Here is a 26,103-nt window from a genome sequence, read left to right as displayed (position 1 = left end):
TGAAAGCATGCCTGATGTTGTGGCATGCTTTTAATGAGATGACGGATGGTATCCTGGGGTATTTCCTACCAGATCTGGACCAGAGCATCACTGAGCTCCTAAACAGACTGAAATGCAACCTGGCAGCATCAGATAGACCAAAACATAATATCCCTGAGGTGTTCTTATTAAATTTAAGTCAGGCAAGCGTGGGGGCCATTCAATGGTATAAAATCCTTTATCCTCCAGGAATTGGCTGCATACTCTTGCCACATAAGGCATTGTAGTGCACCAGGAGGAACCCAGGACCCACTGCACCAGCGTAGGGTCCGACCATGGGTCCAAGGTTTCATTCTGATACCTAATGGCAGTCAGGGTACCATTGTCTAGCCTGTAGAGGTCTGTGTCCCTCCATGGATATGCCTTGCCAGACCATTACAGACCCACCACCAAACCAGTCATGCTGAACGATGTTACAGGCAGCATAACGTTCTCCACAGCTTCTCCAGACCCTTTCACGTCTGTCACATGTGCTCAGGGTGAACCTGCCCTCATGTGTGAAAAGGATAGGGTGCCAGTGTCATACCTGCTAATTCTGGTGTTCAATAGCAAATGCCAATCGAGTTCAACTGTGCCAGGCAGTGGGCACAGGGCCCAATGGAGGACGTTGGGCCCTCAGGCCACCCTCATGAAGTTTGTTTCTGATTGTTGGGTCAGACATTCACATCAGTGACCTGCTAGAGGTCATTTTGTAGGGCTCTGGCAGTGCTCATCCTGTTCCTCCTTGCACAAAGGAGCAGATACCGGTCCTGCTTATGGGTTAAGGACCTTTTACGGCCCTGTCCAGCTCTCCTAGAGTAACTGCTGTTCTCCTGGAATCTCCTACATGCTCTTGAGACTGTGCTGGGAGACATAGCTAACCTTCCGGCAATGGCAAGTATTGACGTGCCATCCTGGAGGAGTTGGACTGCCTGTGCAACCTCTGGGAGGAACAACGTTCTGACCTCACCGCATTGTGCGCCAGACCTGGAAGATATGGGCTGCTGAATCGAAGAGCCGGCTGGTTTGATTGTATTTTATATGCCTTATCTCACTACTTCAATGCAAGTGTGCATTTTTGTTATTACATTTTTAGGGGTTTTACGCTATGCTAGTCCCTTCCTTTTTTTATGTGGTGCATCCTGGGTTGCTACGTTGTTTGAGACATCTTCTATGCAATATTGAACCCCACTGAGGGATTTTTGCTACCAATAGAGACCACTGGCTGGGATATCAACCATATGCGCATATTGATCTCCTATAATTAGAGATCACGTCTGGTAAGCGGCAGTGTTATTGTTTGTTGGAGGCACTATCCTGTCAGCACTTTTTCCTGGACTATTGGATTCGTTGCACACTGGGGATATATAAGTTTATATGGACACTCTGCCTCAATTTTTATTATTCACATTTTTTACCTTTGACGCTTTGTTAATGGTATTCCTACGTTTTTTTTTTTGGTTTGTTCACACAGACTTCTATTTATTCACTTGATAATTCTCAGGTTTCTACCTAATTTAGGAATTAACCCCTCTTGTTATCCTATTGAGGTCTCACAGACCTATTTATAGATATACAGTGTTTTCACTCAGTCAGTGTTTCATAATCTTAATTGATATTTATCTAGAACTTCATTATCACTAGTGTCGCATTTTAGCTTACAACAGCGCAGCTCTTCCTTTGACCATTCTTATTAGTGTTGTATAACATTTTAGTTGCCACTTTACTATTTATCAAACTAGCGCAGTACACTCCTATTTTTCATATTGCCTCATGCTACCATTCGGACACTGACCCTAGCCAAATGCAAAACTAGTGATAAACAGTCAGAAAAGATGAGTCGGAAAAAAATGGCAGTGGCCTCCACCTATAAAACCATTCGTTTTGGAGGTCATCTAATTTGTGCCCATCTATTGCCCCTGTTAATCAGTTTCTGTTGCTTTGGTGTTATTGAAATTAACAACCCCCTCTGCTACTTAACTGAGCAGATCAATACCCCAGGAGTTTAATTGACCTGATGCTATAATATTAAAAACGGTTCCTTAAATATTTTTGAGCTGTATATATATATATATATATATATATATATATATATATATATATATATATATATATATATATGTGTATATTTATGTATATGTGTGTGTATATATATATATATATATATATATATATATATATATACATACATATACATACACATATACACACACACACATATACACATATACACATACACACACATATACACATACACACACATACACACACACATATACACACACACACACATACACACACACACATACACACTTGTGGCTTGGTTCATAATAAAGAATGTCATCAACGTAGTATGCAGATTTACCATGCACACTGCATATAGAACTTGGATCAAATTGGTGGCTAATCCAATTGATACTAAAGAGAACTAAAAGGAAGCACAAGACAGAAATTTAGACAGAAAAGTGGAAGGAAAGCTGTACATTTATACAACCTTACATGGATGCAAGAGCTGCATACATGAAATCACCATGAATAAAGCAAGTTTAATTTCCATAGTGGCTATACAGAATCATGTTACTAAATACCTAACCTGTTACATGAACAACAGATAGCATAAGAGGCAAGTTTGATCACACACAGCACATTTGTAAGCTGTTTCAAGACTTCTTTGCTTATGGCCCAGGAAGAAGCTCCAAAATTGTTAAATGTATCCAGAAAAAAATGTACACATTTTATTGGTGGTAGCATGGGTTTTTACAATGTGTTCTCATAATAAGCCCCAAAAATATTATATCCCTGCTGGGTACATGCATTCTTTCTATTTGTGACCACTATATTAGAGAGAACATGATTGTATATCCAAAATGGTATAGCTGTCGCCAAACCAGACAGGTGAGGGGATGTCTTTTATTAGGGACACCTGTTACAGTGATAACGATCTATATGAGGACTGCTCATTTTGACAGGGCAAATCTCCCCAATGGATCACAACCACAAAAAAAAAAAAAAAAAAAACACAGGGGGTTCTAACTATTTGTATTAAATCTAAAAAAGAGACTTGGCTGCAAGTACATTTTAAACCATTTTCCATTTGTTTGATCTCTGTTGCTTATTTGCTCAAAAGGCACAAATGTTTATCAGTTTACTGTCAGTGCTGATTATACATTTACATTTTTACCTTTTATTTTTTGTTCCTTTAACATAAAATATGAAAGTGTAGATGTTGATTCTGTTGAGTAGGAAATTTGATGTTGGTTTGATTTTTTGGCATGGTTGTAGTTTCTAAAAATCAACTATGGGACCCAGAAGCATAGCTAAGGGGTTTAATCTAATTGGTTGTGAAATCCAAAACATTCAGCAATTCTTTTTAAAATGGGTAACTTGGAAAAAAATAAAAAGGACACTTTTTTTTTAATTCCTATTATATCTTTAGTATTTGCCTTGTGTTTTAAGTCCTACGTGATTTTTTTTAAGGTGCATGCAGAGTGACACAGTAAAGGACCTACATCGATTGTTCTTCTTTGAGGTTAATTGTTACATTAATTGTTACATTATATTTTCTCTGAATAACAGTATAAGGAAAGGGGGAAGCACTCACATTGCCACATCTGTAAATTTGGGAGAAAAAGGAAATTAGTCTAAAAAGGTAATGAATGGTCGGACTTTGCAGGCAACACAGACAGGAATAATTAAAAATACTTTAATACTAGAATATACACAGAACACAGTATATAAAAATATGAAAAACCATATAAAGTATGACAATGTCCCCTGTGCGTCTACGAGTTTCGCTGTAAGGCTTCTTTAGGACAGACAAGAGAAGACAATAGTGGTAAGTAAATTTCACTATCTTAAAGTAATCTGAACCATATAGGCATAAAGATATCCATATGTCGGGGACTTTACAGGTAGAAAAAATCCAAAACAAAGTAAAGAAGCGGCCAAAAAGATCTCCACAGGCTCGAGAAAGGCAAGAAATCCCTCTATGTAGAATATTTATTATGAGGGGGTGCCACCCACTTGGCATGCAAAAAGGTTTAGTTCATAAGTGTGAAGGCATTAATACGGGGGCAATAATCAACAGCAGTATTGGAGACTCATACGCTCCACCTATACCGCAATAAGTATACTGAAGTCCTGGATTCAGAAGCACACACATATTAGGTAGCCCTCTGGATAAATCAGGCCAGCACAATATGATGGCTGGCACAACACTAAGCCCCCGGGAGATAGCCTGTGCTATCCTGTGATTTATCCAGAGGGCTACCTAATATTATTGTGTGCTTCTGAATCCAGGACTTCAGTATACTTATTGCGGTATAGGTGCAGCGTATGAGTCTCCAATACTCCTGTTGATTATTGCCCCCTGTATTAATGCCTTCGCACTTATGAACTAAACCTTTTTGCATGCCAAGTGGGTGGCACCCCTCATAAATATTCTACATAGAGGGATTTCTTGCCTTTCTAGAGCCTGTGGAGATCTTTTTGGCCACTTCTTTCCTTTGTTTTGGGATTTTTCTACCTGTAAAGTCCCTGACATGTGGATATCTTTATGCCTATATGGTTCGGTTTACTTTAAGATAGTGAAATTTACTTACCACTATTGTCTTCTCTTGTCCGTCCTGAAGAAGCCTCACGGCGAAACACGTAGACGCACAGGGGACATTCTTTCGTACTTTATATGGTTTTTCATATTTTTATATACTGTGTTCTGTGTATATTCTATTTTTGTAATAAAGTGTTTTTCATTATTCCTGTCTGTGTTGCCTGCAAAGTCCGACCATTTATTACCTTTTTAGAGTAATTTCCTTTTTCTCCCATTATATTTTCTCTGTAATTTGAGTATGAAATCCTGTAGTCGGCATAGATATTGTACTTGAAAATTACAGCCATAATCAATTTAGGTACAGTTAAAGATATTATTTTAAAATACATTGCAGATACAAGCAGGCTATAAATATACATTTCATGGTCATTAAAAAAAAAAGAACTGGCTTGGGACAGCTGCTGATTCCCTTTGCATAAATAAAACTGGAGTGAGTTGGTGTCTGAGAAATGTTACTAGGCCAGGCATGTGGAAGCTCCTTTTCCGATGTCAAGTTACTGGCACGCAGTGATGTCTTTTACTCGTATGTCTTCCGTTCTTTCAGAGCTTCGATCCTATCTTCAGATCCTTCTAAATTTGCTACGCAAGGCAGAAGACTCTTTGCAGAAAAACATGGACTTTTTATTCTTTACTCAGACCATCCCACAATTCATGAAGCAAATGTACAGTGACATATTCCCTTCTAGGGTCCGCAGAGACCTTCCAGGTACCTCATTCTGATAAATAGAATTAAGTTATTTTTACAATGTCAGATCTACTTTGAGTAATGACATAGAATGGACAGTTTTCAAACCCCCAAAAATTGAACATGTGATGGAGATGAACAAAAACACATGACTGAAGTCTAGGCTGTGTGAAAACCATTTCTCCCTCCAGAGATATAATGAAAAATGAGTGTAGACACAAGGGGCAAGGAAGAGAACTTTTTGCAAGAAAACTAGGTGAAAACAAAACCCAAATAACCTTTACAGACATACCTCCCAACTTTTTGAGTTGGGAAGGAGGGACACCTATTAGCAAAAGTATGTAAGCATAGGACACACCCACTGCCATACCCCCTTAACTACTAGCCGACCAGCCGCCGTCATTCTACGGCGGCAGGTCGGCTCTCCTGGGCGAGAGCCCGTAGTATAACGTCGGCTCTTAGAGCAGCCACTAGGGGTGCGTGCCCCCCGCTCGCCCCCGACTCCCGTGCGTGTGCCCGGCGGGCGCGATCGCCGCCGGGCACCCGCGATTGCTCATTACAGAGCGGGGACCGGGAGCTGTGTGTGTAAACACACAGCTCTCGGTCCTGTCAGGGGGGGAATGCTGATCTTCTGTTCATACAATGTATGAACAGAGGATCAGTGTTTCCCCTAGTGAGGCCACCCCCCATCCCCACAGGGACATACTTAACCCCTTCCCCGCCCCCTAGTGTTAACCCCTTCACTGCCAGTGGCATTTTTATAGTAATCCAATGCATTTTTATAGCACTGATCGCTATAAAAATGCCAATGGTCCCAAAAATGTGTCAAAAGTGTCCGAAGTGTCCGCCATAATGTCGCAGTACCGAAAAAAAACGCTGATCGCCGCCATTACTAGTAAAAAAAATATATTAATAAAAATGACATATAAATACCCCCTATTTTGTAAACGCTATAACTTTTGCGCAAACCAATCAATAAACGCTTATTGCGATTTTTTTTTTTTACGAAAAATACATAGAAGAATACGTATCGGCCTAAACTGAGCAAAAAACGTGTTTTTTTATATATTTTTGGGGGATATTTATTACAGCAAAATGTAAAAAATATAATATTTTTTTCAAAATTGTCACTCTATTTTTGTTTATAGCGCAAAAAATAAAAACCGCAGAGGTGATCAAATACCACCAAAAGAAAGCTCTATTTGTGGGAAAAAAAGGACGCCAATTTTGTTTGGGAGCCACGTCGCACGACCGCGCAATTGTCAGTTAAAGCGACGCAGTCCCGAATCGCAAAAAGTGCTCTGGTCTTTGGGCAGCAATATGGTCCGGGGGTTAAGTGGTTAAAGGAGAACCTCCCCCCCCCCAAAAAAAAAGATTGGTTAAAGCCACAAGTGCTTTTTTTTTACCACTACTATTCCTTTTATTGGCTTTTTAAATTTACAAATGCAGCAATTTAGAAATTAGATGAAAGGTTTAGCACTGGAAAACACTTTTTGAACGATAAAGTGTATTTTTTATATACAACTATATAAATCAGACCAAAATGAGGGACAAATAGCACTGCACCAATACCAGTATAATGCCGATACTAAGGATTTGCGCAAGTACTTGTACTCGTGCAAATACACGGATACCAAAACTGATACCTTCAGACTCCGTTCACATATGTGTACCGGCCGGTTTGCAGTGCGATTTCAAAGCCTGGTCTGGTGCGATTTCGTTCATTGGTTCAGGTGTAATTTCTGTGATAATTGTAGTGTATGAGATTAGAAATCACACCTGAACCAGACAAAAAATCGCACAGGACTCTTTTTCAAATCAGACTGCGGCTGGCCCGCACATATGTGAGCAGGCTGTAAAAACTCACTAAAACGCACATGAAAACTGATGTGAAACTGATGTCTCCGCAAGTAAAATATGTGTGTTTTTTTCCCATCAGTTTTCATGCATGTATTGTCTGAAGGAGCCCTAAACTGTCACATGACACTAAAAACAGGTATTGATAATTGGTATCAGTAAATACTTGATCGGTACATCCCTAGCCCACTAGTGTATATTTTTTGCTATTTGTTCATTGATGAGAAGAAAAAGAGTTGGCGCTGGTCCTACAGAGCCAGATGCTCCATAAAAGAGGCTCCTAGTGTAAGGTGCAGTGTGCAAAATATACACAAAGTGCTAAACGATCCAAAACGCCAAGTGGCTATGTAAACTACTAGAATGATTCCACAGTATATATCATAGCTATGAAAATAAAAAATTACATAAAATATATATCACAGGCTGTGCAATTAAAGTGCTATTGTGCCTATGTAAACACTGCTAGGTAAAGAAAATGTGCAAGTAAAGAACAAAACAAAATATGTTCATTGATGCCTACATTTCTAGATAGATACAGAACAATCATTTTGATAACACAAAGTCCTGGGCTGAGCTATCCTCACTCATGCAGAGAGCAGTGCTTATTTGATGTCAGAGCCACGATCTGCATTAGAATACCATTAATGAAAGGAGTTGTGGTGATGCCCCTTTGAAGGACATGTCCATGACACCTGCACTCACATTGTACTGCATTATTCTGGCCTGCATTATTTTGGAAGTCATTCAACTTGGAAGACTAAAGATATCATGTGGTGGAGAAGAGGTGGACAGCATGGGATTGCCGGTGTGAGTATTGTAGTCAATACTGGCTGGAGTGGACCATCTAAAAAAAATTGTCCACAGTTGGGATTTAAAGCCAAAGAGTTAGCCAGGAAACGATTACTTTCAGAGTGAAAGTCAACAATGGTGGTCTCCATTGTTCTCTCTGAAAACTTTTACTTTAATTATTGGTAACCAATATGTTATATTATTATTATTATTATTATTATTATTGTCAATATTCAGATCTTTTCTGCACTGGGCAACCAACCATAGTAGCGTGGATGCATTCATTAGAACCCATAATTTGAAATTGTACACATGGTTTCAATGCAACACTGAAGGTGTTGCAGTTTTTACAAGAATTAAATTATACCGACTTTCAGCAATTAATAACAACCTGGATAGAGGTAGATTCTCTCTGAGAAATTAGTTTATAAAAGTGGCTTTGTTATGGGTATGTTCACATCCATGGATGGCCTAATCATTGGGTACAGTCAGCATAGATGCACTTAACCATGGTAAATATTCTCTTGCATGGATTTCTAAAAATCATTAAAGCGGAGTTCCAGGCTTTTTAGGTTTATTAACCTCTTCATTACTGGGCACTTAAACCCCCTTCGTGCCCAGACCAATTTTCAGCTTTCAGCGCTGATGCATTTTGAATGACAATTGCGCGGTCATACAACACTGTACCCAAATTATATTTTTATCATTTTTTTCCCACAAATAGAGCTTTCTTTTGGTGGTATTTGATCATCTCTGCGATTTTTTTTTTTTTTTGCGCTATAAACAAAAAGACAGAAAATTTGGAAAAAAAACGCACAATATTTTTTACTTTTTGTTATAATAATATCCCAATTTAAAAAAAAAAAAAAAAAAAAAAAAATCTGCCTCGGTTTAGGCCGATACGTATTCTTCTACATATTTTTGTTTAAAAAATCGCAATAAGCGTATATTGATTGGTTTGCGCAAAAGTTAGATTTATGATTTTTTTTTTTACTAGTAATAGCGGCGATCAACGTTTTATTTTTTTTGTCAGGCCTGCGATATTGCAGCGGACACTTTTGACACAATTTTGGGACCATTCACATTTATACAGCGATCCGTGCTATAAAAATGCACTAATTACTGTATAAATGTGACTGGCAGTGAAGGGGTTAACACTAGGGGGTGAGGAAGGGGTTAAATGCGTATCCTGGGTGTATTCTAACTGTGTGGGGGAGGGTACTGACTGGGGGAGGTGACCGATGCTGTGTCCCTATGTACAAGGGACACAGATCGGTCTCCTCTCTCCCTGACAGGACGTGGAGTTCTGTGTTTACACACAGAGCTCCACGTCCCTGCTGTCACCGCCGATCGCGGGTACCTGGCGGATATCGCGGCCGCTAGGCACACGCATCAGCTTCCCCGCGATGCGCCGGGCACGTTGTTTCCCCGCTGCGCGCCCCCAGCAGCGCGCACAGGGAATGTCAACAGGACGTCCAGGGATGTCCACCCGGCACTTGAGAGCTGCGCTGTGGACGTCTCATCTATAGCGCGGATCTCAAGTGGTTAAAAGACAGCAGCTACAAAAAAATGTAGCTGCTGACTTTTAATAAACAGACACTTACCTGTTCCATGGTCCAGCGATGCGGGCGAAAGGAAACGTTGCTCCTCTCCCCCGGCGCCACCATTGCCACTCTGGGCACCTGGCCATGACTGCTTTCGGCTTCACAGCTGGGCACGCACAGCATATGCATGAGTCACGCTGCGCTCCTGGGACCTGTCACGTGTCCCAAGAGATCGCCTAAAGGGAGGGGTCGTCTTGGCAGCCCCTGGGCAGGCGGAGGTGGTGGAACCGGAAGTCCCACTCCTAACGAAGCCCCCATCCCCCCCCCCAAAAAAAATTACATGCCAAATGTGGCATGTAAGGGGGCGAGCAGTACTTGAAGTGGAAGTTACACTTTTGGGTGGAACTCCGCTTTAAATGATCTCTGACATGATAGAAAAGCTTGGCGGTTTGTTACAACTTCCTAACTGTAGGTGGCACTGTCATCTGTATCTCTATGACCACGACTAAGCTAATCTGTGAAGAATTACATAAAAATAATAATAAAAAAAAAAATATATATATATATATAATATATGCCTTAAAGCTTATGGTTGTATTTTTATTTGAAAAAGAGCAGCATTCTGCCACGGAGGAGATGAATAAGGATGTACAATCTGGTTCTCAGGAATACAACAGGACAGAGACACAGTCTGGAAATGATACACACAGGTAACATGTAATAGCTATATGTACATATGAAGTAAATTTGATGTTCTTAAATTCCTATACTGTATCAGTCACTCTAGGGTTTTCTTTGCTCCTGTCCTAATGCTTCTATGAGCATGACAATTCTCGGGCACTTTACTCACAAAAGTTACCAAAGCATCAATCCAACTTACCCCCTGCACTTTTAATTGTTTCACAGCTTTAATACCATCTATTGGTGACATTGATCTGTATTTTCAGTTTGAAAGCTGATTGGAATGTTTGAAATTTCCTGAACATTTGCATGAGTGAGGCCAGCATACTTCAAGAGGCTTAAAATTAACTTGTATTGCATGCTTGAAGAGGTTCTTTGTGGTCCCAAAATGTTGCACCTTATGTGATCATCTAAAAAAAACATTCAGACTTTGTCTCAAAGATCCCCAGTGTGCTGGCGATATACATACCAGTAACATATGAAGTTACCAGTTTCCAGCTGCTAGTTACTACAGCACCTGTTTCAGTGGCGGAATTATCAGTGTCGCAGCAGTCGCCTTTGCGACTGGGCCCACTAATTCCGCCAAGTAGGGGGGGCCCGCCACCCGTGTGAGGTGCCCAACCGCCGCTGGTGCGTGCTGTTCGTTCCAGGGATCGGGTGCTGGCCGAGTTGGATGAAGGGAGTCCCGGTGATCTGACATGCTGGTTCCAGCTATCGTGGAAGTTCCAGCGCATGCGCGAACTGATGCGCTGAGATGGTTCCAGCCATCGGGAAAGTTCCTTCAAGCACTGCGCAGGTGCAAACTTGCTGACGGAAATCCCCGAACGGCGGCCGGCATCCAGGGCGACGTGGATAGTGAGGTAAGTGGCCAGTCGGCCTCACGTCCTCGCTGCGCTCGGACGGCTCGCTTCGCTCGCTCGGCCTCCTGGCTCTTTTTTTAACATCCTCCAATCCACGGGGATGTTAAAGAATGAGCCTGGATGCCGGGCGAGGTTCGGGGATTTCCGTCGGGAAGTTTGCGCCTGCGCAGTCAGTGGAGGAACTTCCCCCATAGGGGAACATTCAGGACAAGTCACCGGACCATCACATTTCATGGCAAATCACATTTCATGGCAATGCACCTGCCGTCATGCTCCTCCAGCCTGGTGGCAGAGCAGGCCCCGTTGGCTGGGAAGGCAGCAGGGGGTGGTGCTTCTGCCTCCTCAGCCAATGGCTACACAAAGTGCACTCAAATTAATCCGAGGGCTTCCAGATGCATGAGAAGTTCCTGCAATGATCGAGGTGAGAGAGGAGAAAAGTTACGTTCACTTTCTTCTGATGCATCTTTCACCCCAGCTTTACTTCCCTCTGTGTACTACATGCTCCACTGCCTACACATGTTCCCCGTAAGACTATGCAGTGATCAGACACTCGCACACCGATCCCCACCCCCTCTCCTTTCCAGTTCACTATCTCCTGTTATTTTCTGCTCTCCCCTCACATAAATCTGCACTGAACACATCCTGCAGCCTCCAGTCTCAGATTTGGGAATTACAAACTAGTAGTCCACACACTGACTGTCTGCCTGACACCCTTTCCATCCCAGCTTACGTCCAACTGTTCTGCAGCCTGATACATTCTTTACAGTACTGAAATGTTTTTTTTTCTTCCAGCCAGCAGGCTAGTATAGTACTGAATTGAGACTCAGACTGCAGTGGTTGCTATAGTATACTTTTACTACTTTTGACAAGAGTAGTAAAAGTATACAGTGCAAACTTTGTCTGCAGCCATGAAAGATACAGCCACAGCACCTGTGATCATCATTATCATGCTGATGATCACACTGTACAGCCTATATACAGTACAGTCACATGAAGTACAGTGTAATCATCAGCATGATAATGATGATCACAGGTGCTGTGGCTGTATCTTTCATTGGTGTAGACAGTGTTTGCACTGTATACTTTTACTCCAGGCTTTTTTTCAGCAGAAATTTGGCACTTCTGACATCTGCACTCGGTACGTAGCACACCCCGGACTCTGCACGTAGCACACCCCGGACTCTGCACGTAGCACACCCCGGACTCTGCACGTAGCACACCCCGGACTCTGCACGTAGCACACCCCCCGGACTCTGCACGTAGCACACCCCCCGGACTCTGCACGTAGCACACCCCCCGGACTCTGCACGTAGCACACCCCCCCGGACTCTGCACGTAGCACACCCCCCGGACTCTGCACGTAGCACACCCCCCGGACTCTGCACGTAGCACACCCCCCGGACTCTGCACGTAGCACACCCCCCGGACTCTGCACGTAGCACACCCCCCGGACTCTGCACGTAGCACACCCCCCGGACTCTGCACGTAGCACACCCCCCGGACTCTGCACGTAGCACACCCCCCCGGACTCTGCACGTAGCACACCCCCCGGACTCTGCACGTAGCACACCCCCCGGACTCTGCACGTAGCACACCCCCCGGACTCTGCACGTAGCACACCCCCCGGACTCTGCACGTAGCACACCCCCCGGACTCTGCACGTAGCACACCCCCCGGACTCTGCACGTAGCACACCCCCCGGACTCTGCACGTAGCACACCCCCCGGACTCTGCACGTAGCACACCCCCCGGACTCTGCACGTAGCACACCCCCCGGACTCTGCACGTAGCACACCCCCCGGACTCTGCACGTAGCACACCCCCCGGACTCTGCACGTAGCACACCCCCCGGACTCTGCACGTAGCACACCCCCCGGACTCTGCACGTAGCACACCCCCCGGACTCTGCACGTAGCACACCCCCCGGACTCTGCACGTAGCACACCCCCCGGACTCTGCACGTAGCACACCCCCCGGACTCTGCACGTAGCACACCCCCCGGACTCTGCACGTAGCACACCCCCCGGACTCTGCACGTAGCACACCCCCCGGACTCTGCACGTAGCGCACCCCGGACTCTGCACGTAGCGCACCCCCCGGACTCTGCACGTAGCACACCCCCCGGACTCTGCACGTAGCACACCCCCCGGACTCTGCACGTAGCACACCCCCCGGACTCTGCACGTAGCACACCCCCCGGACTCTGCACGTAGCACACCCCGGACTCTGCACGTAGCACACCCCGGACTCTGCACGTAGCACACCCCGGACTCTGCACGTAGCACACCCCGGACTCTGCACGTAGCACACCCCGGACTCTGCACGTAGCACACCCCGGACTCTGCACGTAGCACACCCCGGACTCTGCACGTAGCACACCCCGGACTCTGCACGTAGCACACCCCGGACTCTGCACGTAGCACACCCCGGACTCTGCACGTAGCACACCCCGGACTCTGCACGTAGCACACCCCGGACTCTGCACGTAGCACACCCCGGACTCTGCACGTAGCACACCCCGGACTCTGCACGTAGCACACCCCGGACTCTGCACGTAGCACACCCCGGACTCTGCACGTAGCACACCCCGGACTCTGCACGTAGCACACCCCGGACTCTGCACGTAGCACACCCCGGACTCTGCACGTAGCACACCCCGGACTCTGCACGTAGCACACCCCGGACTCTGCACGTAGCACACCCCGGACTCTGCACGTAGCACACCCCGGACTCTGCACGTAGCACACCCCGGACTCTGCACGTAGCACACCCCGGACTCTGCACGTAGCACACCCCGGACTCTGCACGTAGCACACCCCGGACTCTGCACGTAGCACACCCCGGACTCTGCACGTAGCACACCCCGGACTCTGCACGTAGCACACCCCGGACTCTGCACGTAGCACACCCCGGACTCTGCACGTAGCACACCCCGGACTCTGCACGTAGCACACCCCGGACTCTGCACATAACACATCTTTAACCAGTGGCGGAATTATCAGTGTCTCAGCAGTCATCATTTCGCCTGGGCCCTGTAATTCAGCCAAGTCTGGGGGGGCCTTCATCCGCTCGTGTGAGGTGCCCGACTGCCGCCCGCCAGTGTGAGGGGTCCACCTGACTGTCATGTCACTGTGGAGGGGGGGGGGCCCTTTATGATTTCTTGCACCGGGGCCCTGAAGTCTCTAGTTACGCCACTGACCTGTTTTATTTTTGGCCATTTCTAGGAATCTGTGCAATGGGAACATAGGTGAAATTTGAAAAATTTGGATATTTGTGCAAAAGTTCATTTATTTCACTAATGCAACTTAAAAGGTGAAACTAATATGAGAGACTCATAACATGCAAAGCAAGATAGTTCAAGCCGTGATTTATCATAATTGTGTTGAATATGGCTTACAGCTCATGAAAACCCCAAATCCATAATCTCAGAAAATTTGAATATTATGAAAAGGTGCAATATTCTAGGTTTAAAGTGTCGCACTCTAATCGGCTAAGCCACAATACCTGCAAATAGTTCCTGAGCCTTTAAATGGTCTCTCAGTCTGGTTCAGTAGGAATCACAATCATGGGAAGGACTGCTGATCTGACAGTTGTGCAGAAAACCATCATTGACGCCCTCCATAAGGAAGGAAAGCCTCAACAGGTAATTGCAAAATAAATTTGATGTTCCCAATGTGCAATATCAAAGCACATTGATAGAAAGTTATTTGGAAGGGAAAAGTGTGGAAGAAAAAGGTGCACAAGCAGCAGGGATGACCACAACCTGGAGAGGATTGTCAGGTAAAGGCCATTCAAACGTGTTTTGGGCTAAGGCTGGAGTCGGTGCATAAAGAGCTACCGCACACAGACGGATGCTGGACATGGGCTTCAAATGTCGTATTCCTCCTGTCAAGCCACTCCTGAACAACAAACATCAGAAGCCTCTTACCTGGGCTAAAGAAAACAGACCTGGTCTGTTGCTTAGTGGTCCAAAGTCCTCTTTTCTGATGAGAGCAAATTTTGCATCTCATTTGGAAACCAAGGACCCAGAGCATGGAGGAAGAATGGAGAAGTACACACTGCAAGATGCTTGAAGTCAAGTGTGAAGTTTTTACAGTCTGTTGATTTGGGGAGCCATGTCATCTGCTGGTGTTGTCCCATTGTGCTTCATTAAGTCCAGGCTGACTTCATTTTCCAGCAGGACTTGGCACCTGCCCACAATGCCAAAAGCACCAAAGCCTGGTTTAATGACCTTGGGATTACTGTGCTTGATTGGCCAGCAAACTCGCCTGACCTGAACCCCATAGATAATCTATGGGGCATTGCCAAGAGAAAGATGAGACATGAGACCGAACAATGCAGAAGAGCTGAAGGCCGCTATTTGAAGCATCCTGGTCTTCCATAGCACCACAGCAGTGCCACAGGCTGATGGCTTCCATGCCACGCCACATTGAGTACATATGCATGCTTATACTTTTCAGAGGTCCGATATCATTCCATGTACAATTCTTGTTTTATTGATTGCATGTAATCTATTTTTCTGAGATTGTGGATTTGCGGTTTTCATGAGCTGTAAGCCATATAATCACTGTCAAAAACCTGCCAGTAGAGTCCAACGTGTGCGCACGCGGCTGCACAGGATCAACAGCAGCAGCGGTCTGTGCCTGTGCGCAGGCGCGCAGTGGGAGCGTGCGCATGTTAACACTCGATTGGCGCCAATTTGCCTTTAAAAGGTCAGCCGCTGCAGGGACACTTTGCTGTCTGATCTGCACCATTGTACCAGTATTCTGTGACCCTGTTTGAACCTGTTACCAGTACCGACCCGGCTCTGCCTGACCACCCAAACCTCTCCAGTCCGACCCTTGGCTTGCTCTGACCCTGCTCTTATACCTACCATTGCCAGACCTCCTGCCTGAACCTTGACTACGCTTTAGCCCACGAGATCCTCTGATTACCTGCTTGACCCGGCCTGCCTGACCCCGCTACTGTCTGATTCCTCTGTACCTAACCCAGCTTGCCTTACCCAGTTCCTGCTGCCGCTGTTCCAGTACCTGTGCCAGCTCCAGAGTCGCTGACCCTCCACTTCTGCAACAGCCGTCTCCTGTACCAGCCCTTCCTGAAGGACCACCATCCTGTGCCTGACTGCTGTCATCACCCAGGCACTCCTACCTCACTGTGCTCCCGAGCTCGCTGTTCCCACTCCAGCGGCTCCTGAGCCAGGGCTGTAAGAGAGGCCTCCTCCTGCAAACTAGGCTCTGATTACCAGGTACATAACAATCACAATTATGACAAATTACGGCTTGAATTATCTTGCTTTGCATGTAATGAGTCTATCTCATATTTTTTCGAATTTCACCTGTATTATACATGATAACTATACATATGTATTTTTAATGTTGTCCTTGAAACCACAATATATTTTGCCATTGGTACATGTTCCTCATGGCAGGTCCATGCTTCCTATGTATTTTGTTTGGTAACAACTTGCCTAATAGGATATGAAGATGGTGTGGTATGTGACAAAATTCTAGTTTGCCGAATTTTGAGCAATGTTTGTAAAACAGCTCACAAATTCAACCCAAGTCAGTCATTGTGGCGTAAATTTCTTTTTTTTTCTAATCAGCACAAGGGATGGTATTTACATTAAATGAGAAGTGCCCCTTGTGCTGATTTTTTTTATATACATTTCATTCTCTGTTCACCACCCCCCCACCTTTCATAATCTTGCAGTGATAATCTTGTAGTGCTGTGGGTTTAATACAGCTGCTGGACATGTCATCAAGAGTGCCAACTATACCATTTATTTCCATCACCCTTCCAATTCATAGAAGCTGAACTATCAGTGGAGGCCCCTCCATTAGGGAGCATAAGCACCCCACCTATCCATGCGTCCGGCCCCCTAATCTACATACAGGGCATGGGACACATGGATTACAATGTTTTTTTTAAGCTTGTGATTAGAGCCAAAGCCTCTAATAGACTTAGAAAAGGGTGGTCTCCAGGCACCAAGCACTGCGTCCTGAGCCCACCCAGTTGTGCAACAATAGCGAATGAATATTCATTATTGTCACACTGCTCCTCCTTCCGGCCAATCAGGAAGCAGCTCCTAAGTCCTGTCACCCGATTGGCTAAAAGGATAGGTGATCCTATGGGATGCCTAGGAGGAGATGCACAACAGAAGCTGTCGTGATGCATAGGAGGAGGAGACGCGATGGAAGCCACCGCCCATAGGAGTGCTGCCCGCCCACGACCTTAATGGGGTAAGTGTGGGGCTGAATGTCCGACTAACCAACCGACCTCCTGTGCGCGGTTGACAGTGTGGGGAGGCGTGTGTTTGCAGCTCCCCCCCCCAAAAAAACACCAGCCGCCACTGTGTACTATGGCTTCCTTTATGAAAAGCACTCTATGAATAAAGGACAGGCAGATGCTTGAATGCTCCACTTCTATTCATTCATGAAGGCTATAGTACAGCTTTTATGATAAGGTGGGGTGGTAGCAGAAAGGGTGGGCATAATCGGCTCCCTTGAAGGATGCTTATGACAAATTCAGCAGGGGATTTGGGGGGAAAGGGGCAGAAAACTTCAGATTTCAACTAAGACAGCAACCATAAGCACAAGGGTTGCTTCTCATCGAAAGTAAGAACCATCCATTGTGCTGATTTAAGAAAAAAAAAAAAAACACGTATGCTTTAAAGGTTTATAAAATGTAACACAATGTAAATGGCTGGTCACGGGAAGAATCTCGCATTCGCTAAGCTGACTGAGCAGGACATGTCCGCTTAGGAGCTCCACACCGACCGGGACCAGACAGCTTCTCATAACGCGTCAAACCGGTAAATTACTATCTCACATTACCGAATAACTCAGAGTCTAGTTAACATATATTGAAGACATGTATAGCAGGAGAAAAGCTAAGCTGAAGACTTCCAAAGCACAAGACTGACTAAAAACACAGCTAAAATGGCCGTGGCTGCCTTACTCTCCTCACAGACTGGTACTCCCATGAAGACTTTGTATGGGCTTTATCAGGGGTCAAGTCCTGGGGAAAAAAGTGTGGGAACTCCCACCCAAGAACCACTCCCCCACCAAAAAAAAAAATGATACGCTCATATTCATATATATGTCACAGAAAATACAGTGCAACATTTAGAACCCGGGGCGGATCCTATATCTGGCACCCCCCACCTTAAAATGTAAAAACACCCCACTGTGCCCCCTGCATATCTCTGTATCCTTCATTATCTCTTTTCACTACTGTGTACCCCCTTCTCTACAACTGCACCTCTGGACCCCTTTACATTACACAGCATTTTGTACCTCTGGACCCCTTTACATTAGACAGCACTCTGGACCCCTATACATTACACAGCCCCCTCCACCTCTGGACCCCTTTACATTACACAGCACCCTGCACCTCTGGACCCCTTTACATTACACAGCACCCTGCACCTCTGGACCCCTTTACATTACACAGCACCCTGCACCTCTGGACCCCTTTGCATTACACAGCACCTTGTACCTCTGCACCCCTTTACATTAGACAGCACCCTGCACCTCTGGGCCCCTTTAAATTACACAGCACCTTGCACCTCTGGGCAGGGCCGGACTGGCCTACCGGGATAGCGGGAAAATTCCCGGTAGGCCGCCTGCTGTCAGTCAAAATTAATCAGCTGTGGGCCGCGGCGGCGGCCGCTGGCCGCCATCGCGGCCGCACTTTGCAATCATGCAGGGGTGGAGACGCCTGCCCTATGCCAGGCAGTCACTCCAGTGTCACGCGTGTGTCAGAAATATAAAGCAGCGGCGGGCCGGTCACCGGCGGGTAGCGGCCGCCATGCTCGCCGCCGCTGCACTTTCCTTCACATCTAACCCGGCGCTGTGTGGAGGACTCAATTGACTGGAGCGATCATGTGACTGAGGGAGGGGAGGAGCCGAAGGGAAGAAGGACCGAAAGTCAGATCAGTTCCACCGTCCTGTGCGGCGCCAGCACCGCCCACTCCTTTCTCCTGCAGGGTCACATGGCAGAGGAGACAGAGAGGAGAATACATTAACGGTGTAGCATGGAGATCTGTAGCTCATGAAGATTCGGTATCCCTGCCATCAACTGGAGCACAAGGTGAACAAATATATTTGAATGAAATCCTGACCTGTATACTGTATCTCACCATATAACGGTGCACCCCCCCCCCCCGGGCCCCCCCTCCTCTCTCTGTCACTTAACTTTGCTGCCCCTGAAAATTGTAAACTGTATAATAATCTCAGAGAGGGGGGGGGGGGGGGGGAGAGAGTGCACCGTGCAATGGTGTGAGAGAGATTATACAGATTACAATTTGCAGGGGCAGAAAAGGTAGGTGACAGGGGGGGGGGGGGGGTTGCATGGTGCACCCCCCTCTCTCTGTCACCTTTGCTGCCCCTGCAAATTGTAATCTGGACTGTATAATCTCTCTCTCACCATTCCGTGGCCAACCCCCCCCCCCCCCTCTCTGCACCTTCCTTTTTAAATGCAAAAAAAATGTGTAATTTGAAAAAATAAAAAAACAATAATCTGCCTGCGCTTAGGACCGTGATTTGGGCTGCTGCCCCCCTGGAAACCCAACCCCTAAGGCCTCATTCACACGAGGCGGACTCCGTCGCTACGCAGATCTCCGCTGAGCCGATGGATGACAAGCTCCTCTCTGCTCACTGAGCTGGGAGGGGCTTGTTGGGCACCGCTGTGTCCTATGGAGCGATCTGATGAAAACGGACAGCATGTCCGTTTTCATCAGATCTTACCCGATCTGATCCGCATGGACGGATGGGGACGTGGCCCCCATACGTCTGTTTTTAGCGGATCGATTAGGGTCGGATGTCAGCGGACATGTCTCGCTGACATCCGACGCTCCATAGAGATGCATGGAGCCGCCGTTCAGGTCCGCCGTCAAAACTGACAGGTGGACATGAACGGTCCGTCCGTGTGAATGAGGCCTTAAAGGGGTAGGTGAATGTGATAGAAAATGTGAAGATTGGGGTGATGGCGCTGCCTGTGCCTTATTCCTTTATACCAGGGGTATTGAATTACAATTCGCCGAGGTCCGGTCAGTAACATTTTCTTCTAGCAGAGGTCCGAATATCATGTCGGACCTCTGTTGCTGCAGCGCAATTTTTTTTTTTTAAAAAGGTCAAGGACTTCTTTCTCTCTGTTTCTTGTGGGTAGTGCAGCCCATTAAAATAGGCTAATCCACCCACAACGTGTGCACCTAATGCACATGCACAGATCTTAACCCATTATTATATCAGCGTCCTTAGTCCCCAGTGCACATCACAGTCCTTAACCCCCTTCACATCAAGATCCCCTCTTAAAGAGTGTCCTCAGCTCCCCCTTTACATCACCCCCTCCACTCTTTCCACAGTAATGTTCTCACACTCCCTTAACATCAACCCCCATTACCAGTACTGTCCTCTGCCCCTATGTATATAATAACCCCACATTACAGTCCTCAGCTCCCCCCAACACATTACAGTCCTCAGCCCCTCCACATCACTGTCCTCAGTCCCTCACATCACAGTCCTCAGCCTACCCCCCACATTACATTCCCAACCTCCACTTTAATATCCTTAGCCCCCCCTCACATGACAGTTCTTGGTCACCCCAATTTAACTTCTTCAGGCCCCCCCACATTACAGTCCTCAGCTCCCCCCACATCTCTGTTCTTCTTGGTCACCCCAATTTAACTTCTTCAGGCCCCCCCACATTAAAGTCCTTAGTCCCCCCATCTTACAGTTCTCGGCTCCTCCCACCTTACAGTCCTCAGCTCCCCCCACATTACAGTCCTCAGCTCCTCCCACATTACAATCCTCAGCTCCCCCCACATTACAATCCTCAGCTCACCCCCACATTACAGTCCTCAGCTCCCCCCACATTACAGTCCTCAGCTCCCCCCACATCTCTGTCCTTCTTGGTCACCCCAATTTAACGTCTTCAGGCCCCCCCCCACATTACAGTCCTTAGTCCCCCCACATTACAGTCCTTAGTCCCCCCACCTTACAGTCCTCAGCTCCCCCCACATTACAGTCCTCAGCTCCCCCCACATCTCTGTCCTTCTTGGTCACCCCAATTTAACGTCTTCAGGCCCCCCCCCCCACATTACAGTCCTTAGTCCCCCCACATTACAGTCCTTAGTCCCCCCACCTTACAGTCCTCAGCTCCCCCCACATTACAGTCCTTAGCTTCCCCCACATTACAGTCCTCAGCTCCCCCCACATCACTGTCCTTCTTGGTCACCCCAATTTAACTTCTTCAAGCCCCCCCACATTACAGTCCTCAGCTCCTCCCACATTACAGTCCTCAGCTCCCCCCACATCTCTGTCCTTCTTGGTCACCCCAATTTAACGTCTTCAGGCCCCCCCCCCCACATTACAGTCCTTAGTCCCCCCACATTACAGTCCTCAGCTCCCCCCACATCTCTGTCCTTCTTGGTCACCCCAATTTAACTTCTTCAGGTCCCCCCCCCCCACATTACAGTCCTTAGTCCCCCCACATTACAGTCCTTAGTCCCCCCACCTTACAGTCCTCAGCTCCCCCCACATTACAGTCCTCAGCTCCCCCCACATTACAGTCCTCAGCTCCCCCCACATTACAGTCCTCAGCCCCCCCCACATTACAGTCCTCATCTCCCCCACATTACAGTCCTCAGCTCCCCCCACATTACAGTCCTCAGCTCCCCCCACATCTCTGTCCTTCTTGGTCACCCCAATTTAACTTCTTCAGGCCCCCCCCCCACATTACAGTCCTTAGTCCCCCCACATTACAGTCCTTAGTCCCCCCACCTTACAGTCCTCAGCTCCCCCCACATTACAGTCCTCAGCTCCCCCCACATTACAGTCCTCAGCTCCCCCCACATTACAGTCCTCAGCTCCCCCCACATCACTGTCCTTCTTGGTCACCCCAATTTAACTTCTTCAAGCCCCCCCACATTACAGTCCTCAGCTCCTCCCACATTACAGTCCTCAGCTCCTCCCACATTACAGTCCTCAGCTCCCCCCACATTACAGTCCTCAGCTCCCCCCACATCTCTGTCCTTCTTGGTCACCCCAATTTAACGTCTTCAGGCCTCCCCCCCACATTACAGTCCTTAGTCCCCCCACATTACAGTCCTTAGTCCCCCCACATTACAGTCCTCAGCTCCCCCCACATTACAGTCCTCAGCTCCCCCCACATTACAGTCCTCAGCTCCCCCCACATTACAGTCCTCAGCTCCCCCCACATCACTGTCCTTCTTGGTCACCCCAATTTAACTTCTTCAAGCCCCCCCCACATTACAGTCCTCAGCTCCTCCCACATTACAGTCCTCAGCTCCTCCCACATTACAGTCCTCAGCTTCTCCCACATTACAATCCTCAGCTCCCCCCACATCACTGTCCTCAGTAGCCCCCACATCACTGTCCTTCTTGGTCACCCCAATTTAACGTCTTCAAGCCCCCCCCACATTACAGTCCTTAGTCCCCCCACCTTACAGTGCTCAGCTCCCCCCACATTACAGTCTCAGTCCCCCCACACCCCAGCCCTCAGTCCCCCCCACACTCCAGCCCTCAGTCCCCCCCCACACTCCAGTCCTCAGTCCCCCTCCCACACTCCAGTCCTCAGTCCCCCCCCCCCCACTTCAGTGCTCAGCTCCCCCTCTTGGATGTCCTCAGCCCCTTTCCCCACATCACTGCAATCCTGAGGCTCAGAATCCTCCCCCCACATTCAGATGTTAGCTCTTTACTTCACCCCCTCACTGTCCTACCTTACACAGACAGATCGGAGGGAGGCACAGCATGTCTGGATAGGGACAGGAGAGGAGTTGCAGGGAGGGAGGCGGGACAGTTCTGGATGGAGGGCCGAGGTAACAAACAGGTGATTGGCTGCTAGGATGAAGGACAGTCCTAGCAGCCAATCGCCTGTTTGATCACCTCGGCAGATCCGCCCTCCACCCAGAATTGTTCCGCCTCCCGCTGTCGGCTCTGTGAGGATTACAGAGTGATGGCAGGAGGAAGAAAAGGCTCCTACATCGCAGTACCGAAGCGGTCCGAATGGCAGAGTGCCGCGGGCTGCATGTGGCCCGCGGTCCGCCATTTAGTGATGCCCGCTTTATACCATAAAGGGTGAGAAAAGGACCCAAATATAGGATCCAATAAGGTGAGCTGCAAATAAGTGCACTAAATATAATAGAATATGTGAAAAAATTCAATATATGAGCTTCCACAACAGCTGGCAGTGGTAACCTTGGCTAGATGTGTAAGCCTCCACATTAATCAACAGTGAGAAAATAAAACCGTTAGTGTGGGCCTGTGCCAGCTAAACAAATGCTATGTGCAGGTGAGAATCAAAATAATCATACAGTGAATGAAAGTATATAGTCCAATTGCAGCCTCGGGTCTAAGGCTTTATGATGTCTGACCAGTAAGACTGCATGAAGGAGATCACATAAAAACATAAAACACAATAGTCTCTAGTGGAAGAAGTTCTATTGATTCCAGTCAGGGCTTATGGATGCAGGTTCTTGCAGTGAGGAAAGGTGTTCCTATACAGCTGATACAGCATTCGCAGTGGTCACGGTGCTCCCCCACAAGGGTCCCCACTCACCAGATCCAATTCCCCGCCAGGGGTACACAGCATGTAGTTTAGGCTTCCCAGTGTTCCACTATACCTACATATACCTACTACTTTCATATCTGTCTTCTATCTCTATATATATATATATAATACATTCTTCAAATGTGCTTTAAAATGTATGGTTTTCCCTTTCATGAACAAGAAAATAATGACGTTTGCTGTTGGGCTGGTATAAAAATGCTATGGGGCTGGTGTGAATTTTTTTCCAGGGCTGGATTTTATTCCCAGTCCGGCCCTGCCTCTGGGCCCCTTTACATTACACAGCACCTTGCACCTCTGGACCCCTTTACATTACACAGCACCCTGCATCTCTGGACCCCTTTACATTACACAGCACCCTGCACCTCTGGGCCCCTTTACATTACACAGAATCCTGCACCAATGACCTCTTAACATTACACAGCACCCTACACCACTGGACCCCTTTACATTACACAGCACTCTGGACCCCTTTACATTACACAGCACCCTGCATCTCTGGACCCCTTTACATTACACAGCACCCTGCACCTCTGGACCCCTTTACATTACACAGAATCCTGCACCAATGACCTCTTAACATTACACAGCACCCTACACCACTGGACCCCTTTACATTACACAGCACTCTGGACCCCTTTACATTACACAGCACCCTGCACCTCTGGACCCCTTTACATTATACAACACCATGCACCTCTGGACCCCATTACATTACATTACACAGACTACCCCCCCCCCCACAGTACAGACCTCCCAACAGTTCAGACACCCCCACAGTACAGACACCCCCACAGTACAGACACCCCTACAGTGCAGACCCCTACCCCCCCACAGTACAGACACCCCTATAGTGCAGACCCCCACCCCTCCCACGGTACAGACACCCTTACAGTGCAGACCCCCATCCTGACACAGTACAGACACCCCTACAGTGCAGACCCCCACAGTACAGACACCCCTATAGTGCAGACCCCCACAGTACAGACACCCCTATAGTGCAGACCCCCACCCCTACCCCCTCACAGTACAGACACCCCTACAGTGCAGACCCCCATCCCCCCCACAGTACAGACACCCCTACAGTGCAGACCCCCCACTCCCCCCCACAGTACAGACACCCCTATAGTGCAGACCTCCACTCCCCCCCCCACAGTACAGACACTTCTACAGTGCAGACCCCCACAGTACAGACACCCCTATAGTTCAGACCCCCACTCCCCCCCTCCACAGTACAGACACCCCTATAGTTCAGACCCCCACTCCCCCCCCCTCCACAGTACAGACACCCCTATAGTGCAGACCCCCACTCCCCCCCTCCACAGTACAGACACCCCTATAGTGCAGACCCCCACTCCCCCCCCACAGTACAGACACCCCTATAGTGCAGACCTCCACTCCCCCCCCCACAGTACAGACACCTCTACAGTGCAGACCCCCACAGTACAAACACCCCTATAGTGCAGACCCCCACTCCCCCCCACGGTACAGACACCCTTACAGTGCAGACCCCCATCCCGACACAGTGCAGACACCCCTACAGTGCAGACACCCCTACAGTGCAGACACCCCTACAGTGCAGACACCCCTATAGTGCAGACCCCCACAGTACAGACACCCCTACAGTGCAGACCCCCACCCCTACAGTGCAGACCCCCACCCCTACAGTGCAGACCCCTACCCCCCACAGTACAGACACCCCTACAGTGCAGACCCCCAACCCTCCCATGGTACAGACACCCTTACAGTGCAGACCCCCATCCCGACACAGTACAGACACCCCTACAGTGCAGACCCCCACAGTGCAGACCCCCACCCCTACAGTGCAGACCCCTACCCCCCCACAGTACAGACACCCCTAAAGTGCAGTCACCTCTACAGTGCAGACCCCCATCCCCCCCACAGTACAGAAACCCCTACAGTGCAGACCCCCACTCCCCCCCCACAGTACAGACACTCCTATAGTGCAGACCTCCACTCCCCCCCCACAGTACAGACACCCCTATAGTTCAGACCCCCACTCCCCCCTCCACAGTACAGACACCCCTATAGTGCAGACCCCCACTCCCCCCCCCCACAGTACAGACACCCCTATAGTGCAGACCCCCACTTCCCCCCCCACAGTACAGACACCCCTATAGTGCAGACCCCCCCCCCCCCCCCCCCCCACAGTACAGACACCCCTATAGTTTAGACCCCCACCCCCCCCCCGACAGTACAGACACCCCTATAGTGCAGACCCATAATCGGTACCTTAGTTAGATACGCGCGGGACATGCACAAAACTGATCAGGTGACCGGTCCCCTCCCCCTGTGTAGAAAGGAGGAGGAAGGGGGAGGCGGCTTTACTCTGCTCGGCAAAGACAGCCGAGACTAAACAGAGCTGTGGCGCGGGCACGGGAGAAGGGGGGTGTCCTTCGGCTCGCACCCCCCTCCCCCTCCTTGCAAAGACACTACAGGCTCTGAGTCTCC

General features: G+C 47.9%; 1 protein-coding gene across 1 annotated transcript in view; it reads left to right on the top strand.

Moving 5' to 3' along the window:
* Window positions 1-26,103, top strand: part of PRSS56 (serine protease 56) — a 90,357-nt gene that overhangs the window by 23,129 nt on the left and 41,125 nt on the right. The window contains exons 11-12 of the mRNA XM_040349681.1: window positions 5,172-5,333; window positions 10,116-10,212. Of these exons, the coding sequence (XP_040205615.1) occupies window positions 5,172-5,333; window positions 10,116-10,212 (259 nt within the window). The remainder of the gene's footprint in view (window positions 1-5,171; window positions 5,334-10,115; window positions 10,213-26,103) is intronic.

The sequence above is a fragment of the Rana temporaria genome, chromosome 4, assembly GCF_905171775.1.
Source record: "Rana temporaria chromosome 4, aRanTem1.1, whole genome shotgun sequence".
Classification (NCBI taxonomy): domain Eukaryota; kingdom Metazoa; phylum Chordata; class Amphibia; order Anura; family Ranidae; genus Rana; species Rana temporaria.
Note: the sequence above shows the minus strand (reverse complement) of the source record. Positions and strands in the feature narration are given on the sequence as shown.